We start from the raw sequence: 24,754 nt of genomic DNA, 5'->3' as shown, positions 1-24,754 counted from the left end.
CCTGCTGTTGCCTGCAACCGAATGTTTGATTTCTATAAACAGTCCCACCTAAATTTTGTATTTTTTTTTATCATCAACTTTGGTGCAAAGGCAGGTCTTCTTTAAAAAAACATCTACCCCACACTCCCAGTGAATTACCACCACCACCACCAAAATCATGTACCTCCCCCTTGCACCTCAGCTCTCATCCATGTGCCGCAGACCCGTAGCAGAGCGTACCTGCCTACACAGCTCGGAAAAGGCTGCATCTTGGACAAAAGCAAAGCAGCGTGCGCTCTTATGTCCAGAGACCAACGCACAGGAGCCGTCTGCTCAGATGGTGGTATCTGCTAATGCAATCAAACAGCATGGCTGAGCCATGATTAATTCAGGTGGCAAGCTTGTTGAAAACGCACGACCGATTCTGTACACTCAGACCTCTGTTTGGATTTTTTTTGAAACAAGTCACTCAAATGTCCTTAGGATGGGGGCCTACAGTGTTTGAGGGCTGATGCTATTTGTAGGTGAGGATACTCTACAACCGAATCCGACATCAAGATCATATCCAGTATTCTTCATGTATGTTATTTCCAAAATGGCCAGATTAGGACAATCAGCATATGTTGGCACTTTAGCTAAGAGCAACGTTATGCACAGCTGGTTCCCATTTTGAGATCTGATTTGGAAAATATACCAAACCAGCTGCACTCAGTTCTCTTACCCTGAAAGTACTGTTCTTTAAAAATACTTTCCATATATAATTTACAGCTTCTGTAGTTTTCTGGTAAAGAAAGAAAGAAAAAAAACCACTGTGTAGTCTGTCTTAAGCAGAAAAATCCTTTTCTTAAACAAGTTTAGAATCATTAACAAATTTGATAGAGCACTCCTTTGTACTGACATTCTTAAATTAGCTGGTATCAATGTGAAGGATCAATGATATACTCTAATTTTTTTCAGTACAAATTCGCTAGAATCACTGCAGTCACACGGCTAGAGAACTGAAGTATTACAGAAGTCAAACACATGCTCAGATCATAATCAATTTTTCAGAAGAAAAAAAACAATCAAAGCATTTTTAGTAAAAACTCAGTACTGTAAAAAGATCTTTAAATGTCTGGACCATTACATCCAGGCACAAAAATGGACTCCATAAGGTTTTCAGATGTCTCCATACCAGACAAATGCAACACCTCTTACAAGACAGGCTTTTTATACTATGTCTGCTGAAAAAGGCAAAAAAAAAATTCCATTAATTTCAAAGTTGCAGGGCCAAAATATATGCAAACAAGTGGACTTAAAAATATGGATAAATTTGAAGATTCTCATAGTTTGTTAAAGCACGTGAGATCTGAAATTACTGTGAGAATTCTAGTATTTCAGACTGACACCAAAAGTGTTTTCTATCCTTAAGCATGGAACTACAAACCCAGATGACAACTAGAAAAAAATAAGCAGATTAAACATTTTTTAAACTTGTATGCAACTTAAAATTAATACAAGTTAAATTGTATGTGGCAGCTAGCGGCTTATTATAAGTACATTTTTCTTGCATTATTGTCAATATGCTTTCAGATTTGCAGACTCTTTTTCTGATATTAATTACTGTTAATACAAGATTTCAGCTTATACAATGGACAGAAATAAGCTTGCTCCCAGGCATATGCTTTTTAAGAGAAAAGAACTCTTGTGCCTGTTTTCTAGATCAGAGATCTATTCTGAGCAAGAGCAGTGATTCAAAATATCCATTATTTTAAGGTCTTTAAAAAAAGGGACACAAAACAAGTAATTGACTTATAACAGTAAGAATTAATCACAAAACAACTATACTAAAATTAATTTTATAGTGTAATTTAACTAAATATTTCTAGAAAGAATAGCTTCTTGAAAGAAGTCTTAGTTTTTCTAGTACATACTGCTGGTGTAGTTACGTTCAACTCCATTCTTACTGAAATCTGCATAGTTCATTTTTAGCAAATCCTGCCAGCAATCTCTTTCCAGTAGCCATTTAGGCTTGCTATAGACCAGCAACGATGAACGATTAACTTTGATGTTAAAATCCACCAATTCTGAACTAAAGTTAGCCAATTAAGTGATACTTCTCTTGATGTTTCCAAAGTATAACGTTTGAAACAGATAACTTTCTGGTTTTGTACTAAGCTAAATCCCATTTCTACAAGGAGAAATATCAAAGTAACACTGTGCCGGCGATAAAGCTGTAAAGAATTTCCCTCTGCTGGAGCCAGTGCAAGGATAGCAGTAGATATTCTTCCCCCAATTATTCAAACCCTAGCAAAATCCTAAAAGAGTAAAGCGTTAGGAGAAAAAGATCTCTAAATCAGTAAACCTCAGTCTATTTTTTGAATATGCATTGCCTGGATTTTTCTCTTATACACTCCAACTTATGTAAAGATGACCTATCTGTTGATTGTATCTGTTTTGGGGGATGCAATCAGCAACCCTGTAATTCCAGTAATCCAGTTATTGAAATAAACTCACATTAAAATTACAAAAAACTTTATTAAACAAACCCATTAGCTAAACAGATACACGATATATTCAGGCTTTGTTAGCACTGGCTCCACTGTGGGCATCAATGAAGTGTCAGCTTACTGCACTTACATATGGTAGTGGCTCTGATGTGTCATATTTCATTTTTCAGCCATTTCCAGGTTAATATTTTTTACAGCACTGTATCAACAGCAGCAATTGTTAATGCAAAAATAAGATGTGCATCTGGAGTTTCCAAGAAATGCCAAAGATATTGCAGATACCAAACATTGTCTCCTTACCTACAGCATAAAAAGACAATGAATCAGTAAAATACCTAAATTGCACTATCTTGCAATTCAAAGCAGCACTCCTGAGCTCCCTTCAATTAAACAAGCTCTCAGTATGCCTTACTGGCTTGAAACTGATATAGAGACACTGCAGAAGTAGAAGTGAAGAGGCAGTGCTAAGCATTCGAAACAAATCAAGTGCAAAATCTGCACACGTGAGAAGGTATCACGGACTCCCTGTTTGGGTGAGACAGTCTTGCTGGCAGAGCCTGTCTTAGTTAACCTGGTATTTTGCCAGGTGCAAGCAATGAGTGACCACTTCAGAGTAACAAACAACAATGTATATTTCTATTCTCTGTATATTTTCTACACAAAAAGGAGAAAGTGGATAATATCCCAGATTTTATGAAAATTAGATTATTTGCAGAATTATGCTTCTCAATTTACTATTTTTCAGAATTTGTTCTGAATCATGATCAAATGAACAGATGATGCCAGTCATCTCTAGTAACTTCCCTCCATCACGCTCATACATTTGTTCCAAGTAATCTGTCAGGTCCATAAATTATTAAATTTTTAGCTTAGTCCAGGCATGTAATTTAATAGAGCATTTATTAATAACAGAAAATAAAAAATCAGTTTTATTGCTAAATCAACCAGTGGCAAAACAAGTTATTATCATCCAAATGATGTACTATAGTTATGTTAGTGATGTTTACTAATGGCATATTATCTGCAGGCAACTGGGAACCTGCAGATCTCCAGTTGCAGACAGAAAAGAAGGGAATTAGTCTTATGAAACACGCAATAATTACATCACCCCAGACAACAAATTACGCTTGGCTGTTCCACCCTACCAGATTCACGGGCAAGCTCTTAGATGCTCTGAATCTGGTTAAATCACGCGCCCTCCTGAGTAGCGGATCGGTTGTGCTTCACTAAAAAGCAGTGGGCCCCACCAATGCCCAGGTCTGTAACTATGGCTCTGCTACACCTTTGCTATCCTCTACATTGCACACAACCCTTTCTCGTAGGCATTTTGTATTCTGTAGTTTGCATTTTATCTGATAAATGCTGTTTCCTTTAAAAGAAGAAGCGACTTAGATATTGACATCAATATTTTGCCTTATAGAAACCACATTGCCTGAAACATTTTTCTATCCTGAAGCACAATGGAAAAAAAATATCTGCAATCTCAGGAGTTTGGTCACAGCTGCAATACCCAAATTTCCTTCTTATCTCCGGTATTCTTCTTGTGTGACAGTAACAAGCAGATTTAATTCTAAAAGTCATATCTGAGCAAGAGAGCAGGAATTTAAGACTACTAACTCTCTCTGCCATTTATTAGGAACCGTGGATAGAAGTAGCTGTAGTTCAGGTGGGATACTTGGAATAAAACAGGGCAGTGCCTCTGTCTGGCCAAGTTAAAGGAGCACAGAAGAAGCTCTGTGATATCTACTGCTATCAGTCAGACTGACAGTGAATGGAAGCTCTTCTAAAAGTTGACATTTGGACAGAAATAATTCTTAACTTTTAATGGAAGGGCGACCGAGATGGTGTAAGAGAAACAGATATCACATTTCATTCTGATGTGAATTTCAGCCAAAATGTGATATTTTACTTTACTGTGGTTTCCAAAGGAAAAAAATAATAAAGAAATCACTTTTGACAGCCTGGAAAACTACTATACTTCTGTAGCAACATTATAAACCTTGCAAAAATACTATACTCACACAAATAATTCAAATAAATCAACATTCAGTCCGTTTACAATACAGTTGCACCAGTTAACTTCCTTTGAGCATCCTCCCTACCATTTGTTGGAGCTATAAAAGAGGAAATAAAGTAACCAAGATTACCCAGGCCTTTTCCATTTTAAAAGTCTCTTCTTAAAATAGTTCAGGGAAGAAAAGCCTGAGAACAGTGTTCTTCACTTGTTGGGTTTTGACTGACTGAAGCAAACCTAGGAGATAGCTGAGCATTATTACAGATATAGATACACCCAGTTCTGAGCTCAAATCAGTTTTGGCAAAAGAGAAGTAATAAAAGTAATAAAAATACTCCCTCACTCTGTGTTGTCCCACAAAAACAGAACAATACCCTTCTCCCTTAGTACCATGTTTCTGAGTATGTCATTATTTTTCATTTTCTTTAAGGGCTGAAGGAGGGTTTTATTTTTTCAAGACTCCTCTGTTGATCTTTGCTAAGAACTTCTCCAAGGTCTCACATTACAGACAATAATAGGACTCTTTCTACAAATAAACTTGATGTGATTAGAGTCAGTCTATTCTGCTATGATTTAGCTTCACTGACAGATTCACTTTTCCATAAGCCATTTACTGTGTCTGAAAAGTTTATATAAAAGCATATATTTGCACTGTTTCCAGCAATCAGATATAATTTAACTTGGCCTGCAGCACTGATTTTTCTTTTTCCTAGATATAACAAGTTTTCAAATGAATCACCAAATGCATATGCAGAAGTTTTTAAATCTGTCAAAAGTTACCAATCACAAAATCCCCCAAAAGATCATATATCAGATGCACAGCTGCCAGTGTAACTTGAAGGCTACTCCTTGTGCTCTGCCCATCCTGCAAAGTGAGGAAAGTGAGGTTCTGGGAAAAGCCTCGTAAAAGATGATGTAATGAAAGAACAAATAACATACATGCAAATAAGACTGTGTTAAGATTTATATTTCCTATCTTTTCTGTGGTAGATTTTACAAACAGAATGGTATTCTTTAGCCTAGTTCTAATATAATTTTAGTTTTTTTAAAGACAAAAAATGAATCTAATATTTGCAACTGCAAATCTCCCCAACCTCCCACTGCCAAGGGCTGGAAGCGTGAGCATTCGGCAGTGCAGTAAAGGCTTGTACCATATGAGCAACTAACTGGACCATCTGACAGCACACACATCCAGAAAGATTTTCTAATTGCATTATAGGAGATTCAGACTCACTATCCACACATAGTGAAAAACCTTGTACGACACAGCTTTCATTCCCATTTGGCCATCGGGTGACTCTTAAGAAAAAGAAAATGCCTACTAAGGCCTTTTTTGCCTCAAAGCAGGCAGCACATCCCACTTCCAATCTTACCTGACACATTCCCAGCAGCATCCACTGCTGCTGATGTTTTGACTTTCACCTAAACCCAGACTCTGGAATATTTATCTATATTTATTTATTACTGCTCTGGCAAGCTGTCAGCATTTTTTGAGAGCATGTAAGAGAAAGGAAATGATGAATCAGAATGGTTTATAACTCTGCAAAAGCTGAGTGTGGTTTCACATGACAAAGTGAAGTTCTTCCCCCCACACTTCCCTTGCCAAGGACATTGATGGAGCAGGATTCTGAGCTTCTGCACAGAACATTAGTACTTAGAGAAATGGCGAATGCTTCTCCTGTGACAAGAGAGACTGTCTTATTTTTAGCAGACATGTCGTTATTGACTATGTATACAATGGAGCCAACCAAAGTCTTAATGAAGTTGAGCTCCATCGTGTTAAGCTGTAAAACTGACAGGCCCAGATATGGAATGGGAACAAAAGCTACAGAGGAGGATGGACAGAAAATCCCTACTGCAAGTAAGATATATATAGATATATAGATATATAGATACATACTCTTAGTTACTGGGGCAGTAATCAGTCAAGCAACACCTGCTGTCTGTTTTCAGGTTACAGTTAACCAATGTGCAACTGAGTTTTAAGAAAAACTTGAAGGTAGATAATCTAGTATCATGAGTCAAACTTTTTCACAATTTTAAGTCTGGAAAAAAGAAGAGGCACAAAAGTTTATAGTTGAATTTGGCATTCGAGAAAGCAGGACACAAACAGGTAAAACAGTGCAAGGATTTAAATGTTTTTTTTAAAAGAAGCAGAATTCAGATTTCCCACAGTAGAAGGTCAAACATAGAGGGCTGGTTGTCCAGGAGTGCCAAACAACCACCACGCAGCAACTCGATCTGGAGAATTTTACCATCAAATGAATTTGCAGAAATGGAAAAAAGAAAGAGGGCACAGACACCAAGATAATAAAAAGAAAGGTGGTTTGTCTATGTTTTTCTTTCTGTGATGTTTAGAATATATCCATACTGGGGATGAATTAATTAACCTGCTTGTCTTTACCTGATGGGATATATGGATGGGCTAGAAGCAGACCCCTGCTGTCTGATTCTTTTCCCCCCAACCTCAGAGTTCCCAAGATCTGGCAACAGAATGAGAAGCAAACTCACACAAAGCCATCTCATCTCAAAAAATGTAGTACAGCAAAGTTACTTCTCTTTTTCCCCTATTTAGACAGACACGGATGACTCTAAGTAGTGTATCCCACCAAGCACCACTGCCCGGGGAAGGGTTCAGGTGTCCTTAGCAGACTTCCTAGAAGTGGCATCATCAGTTTTTATGATTAACCATGATGACTTGTAACTGAAGACTTTCCTCAGGCCAACCATCAAAGCCACTTGAACTAGGATAAAATGAACCCTGATTAGAAGACTGTTAGACTTTTCCTCTTCTGTAAGACCCTCCACTATCCAAAGCAATAGTCTCCGTTTCAAAAACGGCAAAGTTTTTGAGTTTAGGGTCTTTTTTAATAGGCAAACAACCTAAGGACCCTCCTGAATAGTTGTACCTTGTCAGTATACAAGCAAAGTCCACCAGGGATTCTGGGTGCACAAGGACATCTGAGCCCTGGAGCCAGGTAGCTCCAGGAGGAACACAATCACATCAGTGACTGGAAATGAAACTTCTCCTATGGTACTGTAGGAAGGAACTGAGGGTAGGTTCAAAGAGGAATTGTAATTGTAGTGAAGGCAGTATCCAGGGTTCTGCGTAAGCACCCAACTTTCTCCTATCCTGTTATCCACAGTGATCTTCACTAGGAAGGTAATCTTCACTGAAAGGTGAAAAGAACAGATAGCCATAGGCTTGAAAAAGTTGGCTCAAAGATCTAAGGACAAACCTTAAGTCCCACAGAGGGACAAAATCACTGAAAGATCTTCACTGAGTCTGCCATATGAGGGAGTTGCTGCAGCAGCATTTCTTTCCGCACTGTTTCTGACAGCCCTTGCATATCACTTCTAACTGGAACAATATGGGAAAACATAGGCATAATATATGTCTTGGTCTTGCACCACCATAGCGCAAAAGAGGACAGAGGCACCAATGTTCTTGTACTCAGTCTCGGGCTGAACTTCTTGTCAGAACTACTGAGTGGTCCAACCATCTCCTTAATGATGCACAGCTATAATCACCTTTCATGTGGCTTTCTTGCCAGTATGTCTTCTTGCCAAAAGTAAGGGCTGTTTCAAATTAATTTGTTCACAAATCGAATTATACTCTAATCTAAACAACTAAATGAAAACATCTATTAAAATATTGATGTATTCTTATTTTGTTGATAGATAAATCTTAAAGTTGTTTTCAAGGTAACATAAAACTTACTTATCATATATTATTGTTTTAAAGTAACATATGTTGTGAAATGAAACTCATGCTACCATCTGTGAATAATGTAATCAGGCAAATGAGGAGTAACGACTGCATCATGGTTAATCTAGTACAGAACATACTGAATTACAATTGTCAGCAGCTTGGTTTATAGTTCACAAACATAAGAAAAGCACAGCAAAAAGAGCAGGGAAGGGTTTATTTAAAATACGATTACAAAATGGAACATAAATGCTAGATGATACTACTTTTCAAGGGTCCACAACTATTATTTGCATCTTGAAGTGAAACTGAAAACTATCACTATCACACACACAAAAAGGTAATTATTTCAGTGATACGGGGTTGCTTTTGTGCATCAGAAATACACAGGTTTTAGCTTATAACAGAATAATAATTCTGCCCAACTCCTTGAGGTCGGGGAGGTGGGAAAGGAAATAATCTATCAGAACTAAAGCAGATTACTTTGCATTTTCTTGAACTTTCCTGTCTGTTGACAGACCAGAGGTACAAATCAGTCTCATCCCTCCAACTCACTTGTGGACATTTCTCTCCCCAGTGCACAACAGCTTCCAGTGGGGATGGTCTGCAGTGGAAAGCCAACTGCGAGGATGTCGTTCTTCTCTACTCTGACCTTTTTCAGAGGAGTTCAAGGCAGAGATATCTTTACCAGATTTGTGAAAAGAAAATCTCCCTCAAAATATGGAAAAAATTTTCAGACTCTTTAAATTACTTTTGCATCAGACAAAGAAAGCTAAGTCCCATTTATTAAAAAGGTGCTTTTGTTCTCTCCCTTCATTTCTTGATTAAATCTACATTCTACCTATTTTTCTCTCAGTTGTTTCCATAGTTCTTTCACTGTTTTATCTGAATACCTCTCAGCCATTGATACATTTTCCTTTGCATCATCTCAGGGAAGTAGGGAAGAAACAGAAACTGGAATAAAAAGATTAACCATTATTTCCTATAGTCATACAGGAAATCTTGGTGGATCAACCCCAGCCACCAAAGTCTTGTTTAGCAATCCCTCCTCTCAGAGTTTCTTCTGTAAACATAGCTATTTAAGAACAACTTGTCATTTGGAAAAATTTACTTCTCCCTATGAAATGGTTTATGATCCATTTCTTCATAGGGCAGAATGCAACATTTCTGAGCAAGTTTTTCAATTTTATTTAAGTTCTTTAATGATGAAGATATTGGCCCATTTTTTCTCATGTTGTAAAACATTCCTTCCATCTAGAAGATTTCTGTTCTCCTAAATGATTCCCTTTTACCATACCAACACAAAAGCAAGAAACACCTGGTAATGTCCAGAGAAATTATAGTACATGCCCACAGAGAGTACAGCTGCTGGCACAAGTAATAAATTAATAAACAGAAAAATACATACATAGGTAAGTAAATAAAAGCTGTTCATTGGATTTATGCCAACAAAAATCCAGATACTTTCCATATGCTTCTGCCTTCCCACATCTGGGAAAAATCATATTGTACACATTTCATTCTGCAATGATAGCACATTGGGTACTATACCAAAATCTTTCAGGAATGAACATTTTCAGGTTTTTAAACACTCAGTCTTTCATAAATAATTTGCTTCTATAAGAAGAGTTTTTTGGGGAGTGAATGGAAGGGGAGGCTGAGAAGTAGAAAGTATTGCAGTTGATGAAACTGTACCTTCATATGACATGCTTTTTTAAAAAGCATTTTCTATTCTATGCATCACAGCATTTACTCTATAACGGTGACATTTGAGCATGATACATTATAAATGATGCTGCATCAGCTTATAAAAATCTAAACATAAGATTAAACTTCTGAAGTTTAGTTAGAAGTCTTGCACACTTCCTTTCTTGAAGTTTTACCATCTTCCCTTTTAATACAAAACAAAACAAAACAAAACCCAAAACAAGGATGAATGTTCTTCTACTTCAACAAGGAATTCACTCTGAAGGGAATTCAATAGTATTCTGTTGATCACTATTTTCTTAAATCAGTTTATCAAACTACCTACAAATTGCAGAGGCACACCACATTCAATGCATTATGAACATACAACTCAGGTGTAGAAGGAAACACCGTACTATGCGGCAACAAAAACAAAGCAGAGGACTGAAGAAAGAATCTGTTCTACGAAGGAATCCTGAATTCAGTCTAAATAATGAAAAATTTGATTTATGATGCATAAGAAAATAAAAAGGTAAGGATATGGTTTCACTGGAGGAACATTTTTTCTTTATTTCTCAGCTCTCATTTACTGACCCAATTTAAAGCTCTTCCCTTACAGGATACTCATTACAATTTTCAGCAATCTCTTCTCAAAGGAGAAAAAAATACAGCCCCTTTTCTTAATATTAAAATAATAGCTTACATGCTAATTGAATACTTTAAACTAATTTACATATACATATATATTTTGCATATACTGATTTACTAATGTACATATGCCCAATGCTAAACAAAGCAAATATCAACCCTAATTCACATATTGCATGCCTCAAATCCTGCAATTTACATGACATTTTTACTGCGGCACCTTCAACCATTTCTATTCTTCTGACTAACAGAACTACTGTTTTTGCGATTCCTGTTTGATCTAACAGAAAAGATCAATATGCAGCTGTCTGTGTAAAAGAGAAAAAGGCAGAGTATTACAGTTTCTCAAAGAAAAAAAGATTTCTCACACAAGATTTTAAGATGCTTCATGTACCAAAATAGTAAAGTGCCAAAGGCCTTAATTAACATGTTCGACAGATTCAAAATCTTTCCATAGGTTTTGAAGCTTTTGCCTATTGCTCTAATACCAGTATTATTCCTTTACCAAGTAGCAGAGTTAAGAGCCTTTCAGGATGTTTTCTCACTGAAAATAAGTTTGTTTCTCAGACTGTATTACAAGTCTAATTTGTGTTATTTACTTGTATACCAATTTTATACTGTAAATGCAATGAAATGCCTTTCTCAGCCTGATCCCTACGGAGGCATTCAAAATCTCTTTAATCTGAGGTCAAGGTAGAACATAAACGATACTGCTGCTTGAACAGTTTCTTCTACCAGAATCTTGCACTGCAATACAAATTAGCAGTAGCACAAGCAGTTCTTCTAGCCTTAGAAACTTATTCATTAATTTAAGCAAAATTTTAATGAGATCTAACAGCATTGCCTAGTTATCAGCCTTAACAACATCTTCTTTACCCGTCACTGAAAGCTAACCTTGCAGATCTCTGGTTAGAAAGCTGCCATACCCTGCTGACATACCCAGGAGCACCACCTTTTAAGAGTGCAACAAGCTGCAGTAAATACGTGAAACTTCAGTAATTTCTGTCACTTTGTTAAACTATTAGAGTGGAAAGAAAGTTGTTCAGCTGGACTGAACTGATCAGCTGGAGATTCTAGTTATGGATGGAAGCTGCAAGGATGTGTAAAGCCGGGATTCTTCTGCCTTCCACGGCTAGAGCTGCTGGCAGATACAGTCACTGCTAGAGCAAAAGGAGACAGCTCTAGGTTGTACCGGTCTGGCCTGACCTGACAGCCCTCAGTACCTCCTATTTTGAGAACTTCAGTTTATCTTACTGAATTGGGTCACACGTACTATTTACGTATGTTGGCCACTTCCTACACATTCCATTGCTCTTCAATTTGCTAAAAAAGAACAGCATACTTCAAGTTTAATTTACTTTCAAAATAGTTCTACCTATATATTTCAGTATGAAATATAGCATAAAATACAATATATAGACTCTGGGTAATTTAATAAAAATACAAACATATTTCTTAGCTGAGGGGCCAGTATAACTACATTTGACTATATACATCAGTCCTGTATTATACTTCTAGCCAAGTATATGACTACATAGCTATATTGTTTTGATTATCTTTCACATCACATCTATTATTTACCAGAGCAACAAAAGCAAGATGAAGCAAGATGAAGATGAACTACTTACTACTAGCCTTGCTCTTATTCTTATCTAGTTGTTAAATTAAAAGAACACCTTTTAATCAATACTAAGTCCAGAACAACAGTAGCTACTATAAAATTACTATTGTACACAGGCTGCCTTATCAATACCTTTTTTTATTTTGGTGGTATAACTTATTGACAGTCAAAAAATATGGAAAATGGAATATATCATTCTTCATCCAAAAACTTCTGGAACTGGACAAGCCGGGAACTGGAGATTATTTCACAAGTCTGCATTTTGAAATTTACAGTCAATCAAAATGATACTCATGTCTAGGAAGATTCCTTGAAAACCAATGAAAAGCATGTATGAAGTGCACTGCGCTGCATGGCTGGCTACTCCTGCCTGTTCTCAGGCAATGCTGCTAAAACCTGGTTCTCACTTTTATTAGCATTTGGTTTCTTTAGAGAAGTACAAGGGAGAAAAAGATATAAAACAGAGATTTACCATAGTTCTCCAAATTGCAGTCTCTTCTCTTGAAAATATTTGTTAATACCTGAAAGCTTGTCTTTAAATTTGCTTATTAAAAATACACAACATCCTTGTGCTTTGTGTTGTTCGTGGTTATGTATGTCTTGGAAATGACTGAAAATAAATCACATTCAATAAATAAACCATGGATCTCATCTCAAAACATTATATAGATTTCTCCATTCTCTGAATTGATTAGGCAACGTTAAATAAAAAAGCCTCTTCTGGACTACACTGGCAATAACTAACAGTAAGTATAGCTAACCTAAAATGCGATACAGCAAATGTATCTAAGAAGAGCAGTGAAGCAAATAGTCCTCTGAAACAGCCAGAGAAGGATAAGAAATGTGAAAGGAGGAAACATAGAAACTTTCAAAAGATAAAGATGACTAGCATTTAACCAAAGTATACAATTACCTAGAATCACCGCAATGGCCAGCAAGAGAAAACAACCCCCAATCAAGCAAATCATGATCTGCATCTTCAACAGCCAGACCCACCCCACCAGACTCAGCCGGATGGGCCCAGTCTGCCTGTGGCAAGCTGAATATAAATTTGAATTTAGGAACATATGAAATTACTGAACAAATGGACTTGATTTTCTCCTAGGTACATCACTTTTCCCTACATTTTATCAGAGAGTGTCATAAATGATATAGCTGTCACACTACAGCCAAAACAATTCACAAGTCAGCCATACAAAGTTTGAATTATAGGTGCTCCACTTGAAACAAAATAAATGACACCACTGTAGACCATGACAATTTAACTGAGAACAAAGTGATCTTTCAGAAGGTCAAGCAAACACTAATTGCTAAAAATTGCTTGAAATTATAGAGTTTTAGAGATGTTTAAGAAAAAAGGGTGGTCAACCAGATCTTCAAACATTACTGAAATAAACTTCTGATTGACACTGATGATTTTCTTCAGCATAAAGAACCACATGGTTTGTTTTAAAGAAAGGGTGAGTGAGGGAACACATTAAGTTAGTGATTCTAAAAACTTGGTCCACAGAGCAATTCAAATGCTCCATACCTTCTACTAGGAAGATGGGCATTTATCGACTTTATCTGAAAGAGAATACTAAAACGAATAACAAACACATTACAGGACAGAGTTAAACCAGCAACTTTCACTGGAAGATTAAAAACAAGGGCGTGCCAGCCATCCAGGGGTGATGGGGAAGAGTAGAGTAACATGTGGAGGAATCCATGCTTCAGGCAGGTGTATTAACACCGCCTCCTTGCCCAGGTTTCTTCTGCACAGGAACCAGTGCAGGAGGAAGGAGGCTTGTGCACATTCAGGTAAAGTCCCGACATGGAAGCAAAACACAGATGGGGGACACAAACCAAGACCAAGGAACTGGAAACTATTTCTGCGTTCCACAGCACAGTCCTGGCTTTAAAGTTTACTATATATGTAGATAATGCATTCCGCTAAGGATCCAGGGACTTAGACTATTTTATACCTACTATTTTAGGTATACACACAGAATGCAGGGCTATAACTCCACATGTGAGAAGTACTACTTTATGTGTCATGTTCTAATTATAAATTCAACTCCTTTCTGTAGAGGAAAAAAAAGGAAGCAAGAGAAAGAGCTGATTTAGTACAGGTCTATACCATGACAGTTAAAACCAAAGCACTAGAAACTTCATCCTGGTTTTTTTGTGTTTGTGTTTTGTTTTGTCTTGTTTTTTATACAGAAGGGGAGTCACTCCAACCTGAATGCAACCCTAATATCTGGGGGAAGAGAAGATGAACACTGAACTATCACTGCGGACAGACAGCAGAAACAACCTCTGCCAAGTATGATAGGCACTTTCAGACTGCCGACATCTCGCACATGGAGTCAGGGAGCTAGAGAAAACCATGTAGGCACTGCAGTAAGAATATATGCATTACTGTCACACTCACGAAGCAGCAGAAATTTGTGATCATGTGGAGTGGAGCAGGGTGACAATTTCACACCAATGCACGCAGCTTGGGGAACAAACAGGAAGAACTAGAGATGTGTGTGCGGTCGCAGGGCCATGATCTCATTGCCATTACAGAGACATGGTGGGATAGCTCGCATGACTGGAGTGCTGTCATGGATGGCTACGTGCTTTTTAGGAAAGACAGGCCAGGAAAGCGAGGTGGTGGAGTTGCTCTTTATGTGAGAGAGCAACTGGAATGTATTGAGCTGTGCCTAGGGGTGGATGAAGAGCGAGTCGAGAGCTTATGGGTAAGGATCAAAGGGCAGGCTAGCATGGGTGACACTGTTGTGGGTGTTTACTACAGGCCACCTGATCAGGATGAGGAAGTTGATGAGGCCTTCTACAGACAGCTGGAAGTAGCCTCACGATCCCAGGCCCTGGTTCTCATGGGGGACTTCAACCACCCCGATATCTGCTGGAAAGACAACACAGCTAGGCACAAACAGTCCTGGAGATTCCTGCAGAGCATTGGTGACAACTTCTTGACACAGGTGGTGGAGGAGCCAACAAGGAGAGGTGTGCTGCTGGACCTCGTACTAACAAACAAAGAAGGACTGGTGGAAGATGTGAAGGTTGGGGGCTGCCTTGGCTGCAGTGACCATGAGATGGTGGAGTTCAGGATGCTGCGAGGAGGAGGCAGGGCAATAAGCAGGATCGCAACCCTGGACTTCAGCAGAGCAAACTTTGGCCTCTTCAGGGACCTACTTGGAGGAATCCCATGGGTGAGGGCCCTGGAAGGAAGGAGTGTTCAAGAGAGTTGGTTAATATTCAAACATCACCTCCTCCAGGCTCAAGAGCGGTGCATCCCTATGAGTAGGAAGTCAAGCAAAGGAGGTAGGAGAACTGCATGGATGAGCAAGGAGCTCCTGGCAAAACTCAACCAGAAGAAGGAAGTCTACAGAAAGTGGAAAGGGGGACAGGCCACTTGGGATGAATATAGGAATGTTGTCAGAGTATGCAGGGATGCGACGAGGAAGGCTAAGGCCCGTTTGGAATTAAATCTGGCTAGAGATGTCAAGGACAACAAGAAGGGCTTCTTCAAATACATCAGCAGCAAGAGGAAGACTAGGGAAAATGTGGGCCCTTTGCTGAATGGGGTGGGTGTCCTGGTGACGAAGGATGCAGAGAAGGCAGAGTTACTGAATGCCTTCTTTGCTTCAGTCTTTACTGCTCAGGCCAGCCCTCAGGAACCCCAGACCGTGGAGGCAAGAGAGAAAGTCTGGAGAGAGGAAGACTTTCCCTTGGTGGAGGAGGAGTGGGTTAGAGATCATTTAAGCAAACTTGACACCCACAAATCCATGGGCCCTGATGGGATGCACCCACGAGTGCTGAGGGAGCTGGCGGACATTATTGCTAAGCCGCTCTCCATCATCTTTGAAAGGTCATGGAGAACAGGAGAGGTGCCCGAGGACTGGAAGAAAGCCAATGTCACCCCAGTCTTTAAAAAGGGCAAGAAGGAGGACCCAGGGAACTACAGGCCAGTCAGCCTCACCTCCATCCCTGGAAAGGTGATGGAGCAGCTCATCCTGGAAGCCATCTCCACGCATGTGGAGGAAAAGAAGGTGATCAGGAGTAGTCAGCATGGCTTCACCAAGGGGAAATCATGCCTAACCAATCTGATAGCCTTCTATGATGGAATGACTGGCTGGGTAGATGAGGGGAGAGCAGTGGATGTTGTCTACCTAGACTTCAGCAAGGCTTTTGACACTGTCTCCCATAGCATCCTCATAGACAAGCTCAGGAAGTGTGGGTTAGATGAGTGGACAGTGAGGTGGATTGAGAACTGGCTGAATGGCAGAGCTCAGAGAGTTGTGCTCAGTGGCACAGAGTCTAGTTGGAGGCCTGTAGCTAGCGGTGTCCCCCAGGGGTCAGTCCTGGGTCCAGTCTTGTTCAACTTCTTCATCAATGACCTGGATGAAGGGACAGAGTGCACCCTCAGCAAGTTTGCTGACGATACAAAACTGGGAGGAGTGGCCGATACGCCAGAGGGCTGTGCTGCCATTCAAAGAGACTTGGACAGGCTGGAGAGGTGGGCAGAGAGGAACCTCATGAAATTCAACAAAGGGAAGTGCAGGGTCCTGCACCTGGGGAGGAATAACCCCAGGCACCAGTACAGGTTGGGGGTTGACCTGCTGGAAAGCAGCTCTGCGGAGAAGGACCTGGGAGTGCTGGTGGACACCAAGTTAAGTATGAGGCAGCAATGTGCCCTTGTGGCCAAGAAGGCCAATGGTATCCTGGGCTGCATCAGAAAGAGTGTTGCCAGCAGGTCGAGGGAGGTGATTCTCCCCCTCTACTCAGCCCTGGTGAGGCCACATCTAGAGTACTGCGTCCAGTTCTGGGCTCCCCAGTACAAGAGGGATGTGGCACTACTGGAGCAAGTCCAGCGAAGGGCCACAAAGATGATTAGGGGACTGGAGCATCTCTCTTATGAGGAAAGGCTGAGAGAGCTGGGCCTGTTTAGCTTGGAGAAGAGAAGGCTGAGAGGAGATCTTATCAATGTGTACAAGTATCTGAAGGGAGGGTGTCGAGAGGATGGGGCCAGACTCTTTTCAGTGGTGACGAGCGACAGGACGCGAGGCAATGGGCACAAACTGAAACACAGACACTTCCATCTTAACATGAGGAAAAACTTTTTCACTGTGAGGGTGACAGAGCACTGGAACAGGTTGCCCCGAGAGGTGGTGGAGTCTCCTCTGGAGATATTCAAAATGCGCCTGGATGCAATCCTGTGCAATGTGCTCTAGGTGACCCTGCTTGAGCAGGGGGGTTGGACTAGATGATCTCCAGAGGTCCCTTCCAACCTCAGTGATTCTGTGATTCTGTGATTCACATTCTCCCCATAGTAAAGCTTCACCTGAATCAGACACTAAAGCCATTATAGACTAAGAGATCCAAAATGCTCCTGAATCTATTTGGTCACTATGTAAGACTTGAGGGGAAAAAAGTGCAGGAGCTGCAGAATGCCACTTTGAGACACATGAGGATTTTCCAGAAGCATGGTTCATTCTGGTGCATATGAACAGACACGTCTGAAAATACTATGCATAGTAAATGACAGTTTAAAACAGAACTGAAGGCATAGAGAAATGCCTAACAAATAGGTTAGGCAAATACCTAGCAATGCAAGTCTTGAAAAAACAGTTTGAAAAACTAGTTCACTCATCTCAAGATGAGTTTTATCGCAAACATGTAGTGAAGTCATAAAACTGCAATATCTAGGGCAAATAGTTGAGACAGTTGATCAACTTGCAAAATACTATGCTCAAAATAAAAAAGGTTAGAAATCTGACAGCTCTGATCTCATCATTCTCTCCTCCTTTCATAAGCTATTGAAATTTCTTTTTCCCAAGATGGAAGTTCACAGTGGAATTCACCAATGAATAGCACAAATGTACCACATACCTTGAAGTCACAGCTTCCATGAATTCATCAAGAAGATCATCATAGGCCTGACCTCTGACTCTCTTGTGTCTCAGCCCAATATACAAAGGATCCTTCAGCAATGCCTGTTAAAAAAAAAGTTTTAACTATTACATGAACAAGTTACACTAGTACATTCTAAACTAAAAAGAAGAGGGATACAATGTTTGAGGATTAACCTAAGCATATGAAGGTATCCATTTATCCACCTCTACATAAAGATTGAAGAGATGCAACAAAGAGATTAAAGAAACACCCTTTTGTATTAAGGGAAATAGATACCCTTGTATCAAAGGAAATGTATTGTTCCCAAGTGAAGAAGTAAAACCTAGAAAGTCAGGTTTCAAAAGTATCTTTTAAAGCTTTAGTTAGTACTTTCCTCTTTTTCCTTTACATCCTGATGGTGTTCTGACACTTAAAAAAAACTATTTTCTTCACTTTCATCCTTGTTTCACAAATCTCTCCCAAAGAGAAATCTTTCATTTTTTCTTCCTTCAAATTTATGATGCAGACCTTCCTCTAGGTCCACACAAACACCAGACCTGCATTTATTCCATGTCTTCACTACTGGAAAGTCTGGGTTTGGTCTGATTTTTTCCAAAATATAGCTTATAAACTTAATAAACGTGTTTGAAGTGTTTTGCAAATTCTTTTGACAATTCACTACAGCTATAACAATTCTCTATCTCAATACTTTCACTGGCTCTCCCAGGAACCCTCAAATAAAAACACCCTTTGGGATTATCTTTTATAGCATAGGCCTCTCAAAATGAGTAAGATCATTTCTCTCTTGTATCTAATGTACAGTCCTTCCACACATGTCCAAACAGTTTGGAAAATAGGTCAGGAACGTGACTAAACATTTTTCATCTGAAAACAACAATTTGGGGAGTCAACATCACTGCAGAAATTTGTACACCAGTATCAATTAGGAAAATGTCATAAGGAAAAAATACAGGCCACCTCTCTTTCCAGAATAGAGTCTTCTATCTGGAAGATGAAGGAACAAGGCTGGAGAGCTTGCTCAGCCTCATTCAAGCTAGGAATCTGAAATCCACTCTCTGTATTTCAGAAAAGTCCCTAAAATTTCTTTACCGGTTTTCTATGTCGTAGAACTGAAAAATCCTTTAGGTCACAAGCCACAGCTGAAGACTGATTTGAATCAGTAAGAAACTTGAAACTTTGCAGGTATTCTGTATCCCCTGAGATTATCCTAATGCAGGTTAGTGTGCTGGCCTACAAAGACGTTTGTTTCTTCCTTACTCTTCTCCTTTCAATAAAAAATGAAAGATGCCAGATTAGAATGTTAAAAAATCCAACACATAAATTTAGTATGATTAGAAGCTGATTTTTCTCAAATTATTACTAAATACGTCACCATTTCAAAACAAAATATTTCTAATATATTATTTATAGACATTCAGAAGATATTCATTGTTCATTCAACTGTTTGAACTGGAGAACACACAAAGTTTAAAATTAAAATTAATTTGTTAAAAAGGATGCAGTCATTACATTGTAGTTATTTTGTCCCTTCCTTTCCCCAATTCTCTATAGCACTCATGTTTGAGGACCATATTCTCTGGCTGACATTTTACTTCTATATTCACTTTATTCTAAGTATTTTAGAAGCAAAATCAGAATGATAATTATGTACCTATTCCTGACACTGCAGGAAAAACTGGCAAGAGCTGGATGTCAGATGCATTCTAAAGTCACAGAATCACAGAATCGCTGAGGTTGGAAGGGACCTCTGGAGATCATCTAGTCCAACCCCCCTGCTCAAGCAGGGTCACCTAGAGCACGTTGCACAGGATCGCATCCAGGCGCGTTTTGAATATCTCCAGAGAAGGAGACTCCACCACCTCTCGGGGCAACCTGTTCCAGTGCTCTGTCACCCTCACAGTGAAAAAGTTTTTCCTCATGTTCAGACGGAACTGTCTGTGTTTCAGTTTGTGCCCATTGCCTCGTGTCCTGTCGCTCGGCACCACTGAAAAGAGTCTGGTCCCATCCTCTCGACACCCTCCCTTCAGATACTTGTACACATTGATAAGATCTCCTCTCAGCCTTCTCTTATCCAGGTTAAACAGGCCCAGCTCTCTCAGCCTTTCCTCATAAGAGAGATGCTCCAGTCCCCTCATCATCTTTGTGGCCCTTCGCTGGACTTGCTCCAGTAGTGCCACATCCCTCTTGTACTGGGGAGCCCAGAACTGGACGCAGTACTCCAGATGGGGCCTCACCAGGGCTGAGTAGAGGGGGAGAATCACCTCCCTCGACCTGCTGGCAACACTCTTCCTGATGCACCCCAGGAGACCATTGGCCTTCTTGGCCACAAGGGCACATTGCTGCCTCATGCTTAACTTGGTGTCCACCAGCACTCCCAGGTCCTTCTCCGCAGAGCTGCTTTCCAGCAGGTCAACCCCCAACCTGTACTGGTGCCTGGCGTTATTCCTCCCTAGGTGCAGGACCCTGCACTTGCCTTTGTTGAACTTCATGAGGTTCCTCTCTGCCCACCTCTCCAGCCTGTCCAAGTCTCTTTGAATGGCAGCACAGCCCTCTGGGGTATCAGCCACTCCTCCCAGTTTTGTATCATTAGCAAACTTGCTGAGGGTGCACTCTGTCCCTTCATCCAGGTCATTGATGAAGAAGTTGAACAAGACTGGACCCAGTACTGACCCCTGGGGGACACCGCTAGCTACAGGCCTCCAACTAGACTCTGTGCCACTGAGCACAACTCTCTGAGCTCTGCCATTCAGCCAGTTCTCAATCCACCTCACTGTCCACTCATCTAACCCACACTTCCTGAGCTTGTCTATGAGGATGCTATGGGAGACAGTGTCAAAAGCCTTGCTGAAGTCTAGGTAGACAACATCCACTGCTCTCCCCTCATCTACCCAGCCAGTCATTCCATCACAGAAGGCTATCAGATTGGTTAGGCATGATTTCCCCTTGGTGAAGCCGTGCTGACTACTCCTGATCACCTTCTTGTCCTCCACATGCTTGGAGATGGCTTCCAGGATGAGCTGCTCCATCACCTTTCCAGGGATGCAGGTGAGGCTGACTGGCCTGTAGTTCCCTGGGTCCTCCTTCTTGCCCTTTTTGAAGACTGGGGTGACATTGGCTTTCTTCCAGTCCTCGGGCACCTCTCCTGTTCTCCATGACCTTTCAAAGATGATGGAGAGTGGCTTAGCAATAATGTCCGCCAGCTCCCTCAGCACTCGTGGGTGCATCCCATCAGGGCCCATGGATTTGTGGGTGTCAAGTTTGCCTAAATGATCTCTAACCCACTCCTCCTCCACCAAGGGAAAGTCTTCCTCTCTCCAGACTTTCTCTCTTGCCACCAGGGTCTGGGGTTCCTGAGGGCTGGCCTGAGCAGTAAAGACTGAAGCAAAGAAGGCATTCAGTAACTCTGCCTTCTCTGCATCCTTCGTCACCAGGGCACCCACCCCATTCAGCAAAGGGCCGACATTTTCCCTAGTCTTCCTCTTACTGCTGATGTATTTGAAGAAGCCCTTCTTGCTGTCCTTGACATCTCTAGCCAGATTTAATTCCAAACGGGCCTTAGCCTTCCTCGTTGCATCCCTTCATACTCTGACAACATTCCTATATTCCTCCCAAGTGGCCTGTCCCCCTTTCCACTTTCTGTATACTTCCGTCTTCTGGTTGAGTTTTGCCAGGAGCTCCTTGCTCATCCATGCAGGTCTCCTGCCTCCTTTGCTTGACTTCCTACTCATAGGGATGCACCGCTCTTGAGCCTGAAGGAAGTGATGTTTGAATATTAACCAGCTCTCTTGAACACTCCTTCCTTCTAGGGCCCTCACCCATGGGATTCCTCCAAGTAGGTCCCTGAAGAGGCCAAAGTTTGCTCTCCTGAAGTCCAGGGTTGCAATCCTACTTGGTGCCCTGCTGCCTCCTCGCAGGATCCTGAACTCCACCATCTCATGGTCACTGCAGCCAAGGCAGCCCCCAACCTTCACATCTTCCACCAGTCCTTCTTTGTTTGTTAGTACGAGGTCCAGCAGCACACCTCTCCTTGTTGGCTCCTCCACCACCTGTGTCAAGTCATGTTGTCTTTTGTACGCTCTTCTTTTTTTTTACAGTCATTTCCAATTTTGTAGTGAAGACAGAGTGAGACTCTAGAGTATTACTCTAGAGTAATATTTTATTTCCATTTTGAGTTTGCCTAGTTATTTAAAATGAACTTAGGAAAACTGGAAAAATAAAGGGTAATTTACTTCTCTGGAAAATAAATTCACATGAATTGCAAATTAGCTGCTCAGCGGTGTGAAATCTGAAGTTTGGAAGCCCCGTGGGAGCTGCATGGTGCTTCCCACCAGGCTGAACAAGCAAGGCTGGAAAGCCGAGCTGCCAGGGGCAAGAGCCGCCCTGCTGCACACCTTTGGCAGGACAAGTGCTGGGGATCGCAGAAACAGCGAGGAAAATCCTATTGCCAGCAGCTTTTCTTTTTGGTAATCTTACGCTACTCTGCATCCCATGCAAGCATACCGCGCACTCGACAGTTCAATTCAGCATTAAGTAATTTATCCCCTCTCCAGATCCCATAACTCTTCTTCCCCTGTCTCTAACAGGCAAATTGACTTGACATTTTAACAGACTTCAGCAGGATTTTTCCTAAACAATCAATCAGTGTTCTCATTTTGTAAAATAATGCCCAAAATGAAAAAATCTTTGGTCCCTCTATTTTTTAAATTGTTAGGCCATGTTTCAAAAATGCTTCACAGCCAGACTAAGCCATGCTGATTCCATCAAAAAGCCAGCTTCATTTGGGCTATAATTCTGTGAAAGTTCAAGAGAAGTACATGTTCATATTAATACTGTAATAAGTACTAAATAAGCTACAAGATTGCCTTCAAACATAGGCTCTTTTACTTTTTTTGCCACTTTTACATCACTGCTTAATAATTGTGACCATTTTAAATCTGTAGCCAGTTCTACAATTTGGAACTCTAAATCAGTTGTCCTTGTAAGACCAATGCATGAATTTATTCATGTATCTTTGATACTGAAATTTAACATGAAATACTTAATCCACAATTAACTCAGTCTTTCTGGGGTTTGTTTAAGCTTCCAGCCTGGGAAGTCTCACCAGCATGGACATTAAGTCAGGAATACATCTCGGATGAAAAGCTTGGCCAGCCACACCAAGGGTTCGAAATTCCTTTACAGCTCAGTGCATTCTACTTCACAAATGTTACAGTTCGACAAGAAATAACCCAAAAGTTCCTTTATAGTCCTGTTTGGAACAACTTATGAAGAAACCCAGGGTGGAGACAAAAGAATTAAACATTCAACAAGTGAAAAGAACAGTGGTCATTTCTAAACTGTGAAGGGCAAACCACTGTGGAACTTCTCTTTTTCGAAAAAGCACTGAAGAATGAATAAGCTGCTTAAGCGCATTATCCTGTTATTCAGGTCAACACCATGCAAACTAGATCCATGGGTTTTTTTTTTCTTTTTTAGAGTGTTCACACATCTTAAGAGATTAACATTTACTATAGACTATTGCATGGTTTTCAAAACAATTACTGAAAAGAAAGTTCTATACTACAATCAAGTATGTCAAGCTGACATGATGACTGGGTACTTTTCCTCAATGACTTGGATTTCTTTTGTTCCCTAGCTTGTTGTCAAAGCTTAAACTTTGTTTTGTTCTTTTGGAAATGGAATCTCCTTCAAAACATAACACTGCTTTTTTTGTTGTGTTTGCTATGCATATTAAATGATACTGAAAAAGTTGATGTACATTCAATTTTACACACACTTGTTCGAAGATTAAAAAAAGTTATAAAACATATTTGGGCTTAGCAATGCAGTACATTCAAGCTTTAATGGAAAAAAAAAAGGTTTACAAGAATAAAGGGCTTAATTGAGGTTCTGGTACTGGAAAGATCATATAGATGTACTTAGAATTAGCTGTGTAAAATAACAAACAGTTCTTTGAAGCACCACCTGCATGTATTAAAACTGGAAGCAAGTTGTTTAGACTATCTTACTATTGCACACTTATAGTAAAGAGATCGGCAAGCCATCAAAGTTCAAGCAAGGCTTGAGCTGTGCACCTGGCTCTAATTTATCTGCAAAACCAGTGAGAAACAGAAAATTGCATGCTTATATGCTTCATCAATAGAGAACAAACATGCTGAAATGTCATCTATTCTCAAATTTGGCACCAAGGAGTTTCTTTGGAATAGATACATATTTTAGTGAACAGCTTCATGGAAAATTGCAGGTGAAGGACCGAGAACTGCACGACACTGAGCCTTTCCACTCACAAGGATGTCAGCGGAGAGCGTCCGGGACCTCCTAGCGCCACCTGCAAAGGGCTTGGTGTACAGTCAAGCTGCAGAGCAGCAACTCCCTCCGTGCCATTAAAAACTTCAAAGACCTCCAGTTCTGCAGTGTGAAATGATTTGCATCAGAGCCACAGCTACAAAATTCAAGGAGAACTGCATTTGGATGGCACATCAAGCTTTGGGACAATGATGTGCCACATCCCAGATATGAAAAACAATCCAGAGTATGATTAGTCTAACAGGGCACACAGTCATCAAGAAAAAAGGGGGAACTACTGCTGTCTTTACAATATTAGCATTTTCTTATGTTAATAAATACCAGCACAAATGCTGTCTGTAGATTCCATCTCATCTAAGTTTGCACAGATGGGGGAAGGGCTGGTCAGCAAAGTGGAATTT

At 40.3% G+C, this 24,754-nt stretch overlaps 1 protein-coding gene across 3 annotated transcripts in view; it reads right to left on the bottom strand.

Moving 5' to 3' along the window:
• Nucleotides 1-24,754, bottom strand: part of ME1 (malic enzyme 1) — a 236,160-nt gene that overhangs the window by 68,187 nt on the left and 143,219 nt on the right. For all 3 annotated transcript variants that reach the window (XM_013948848.1, XM_013948847.1, XM_067294050.1), the window contains exon 6: nt 18,024-18,127. In XM_013948848.1, coding sequence (XP_013804302.1) covers nt 18,024-18,127 — 104 coding nt within the window. The remainder of the gene's footprint in view (nt 1-18,023; nt 18,128-24,754) is intronic.

This window comes from Apteryx mantelli, chromosome 3 (assembly GCF_036417845.1).
Source record: "Apteryx mantelli isolate bAptMan1 chromosome 3, bAptMan1.hap1, whole genome shotgun sequence".
Classification (NCBI taxonomy): Eukaryota; Metazoa; Chordata; class Aves; order Apterygiformes; family Apterygidae; genus Apteryx; species Apteryx mantelli.
The sequence above is the reverse complement of the archived record's forward strand: the minus strand, read 5'-3'. Positions and strand labels throughout refer to the sequence as shown.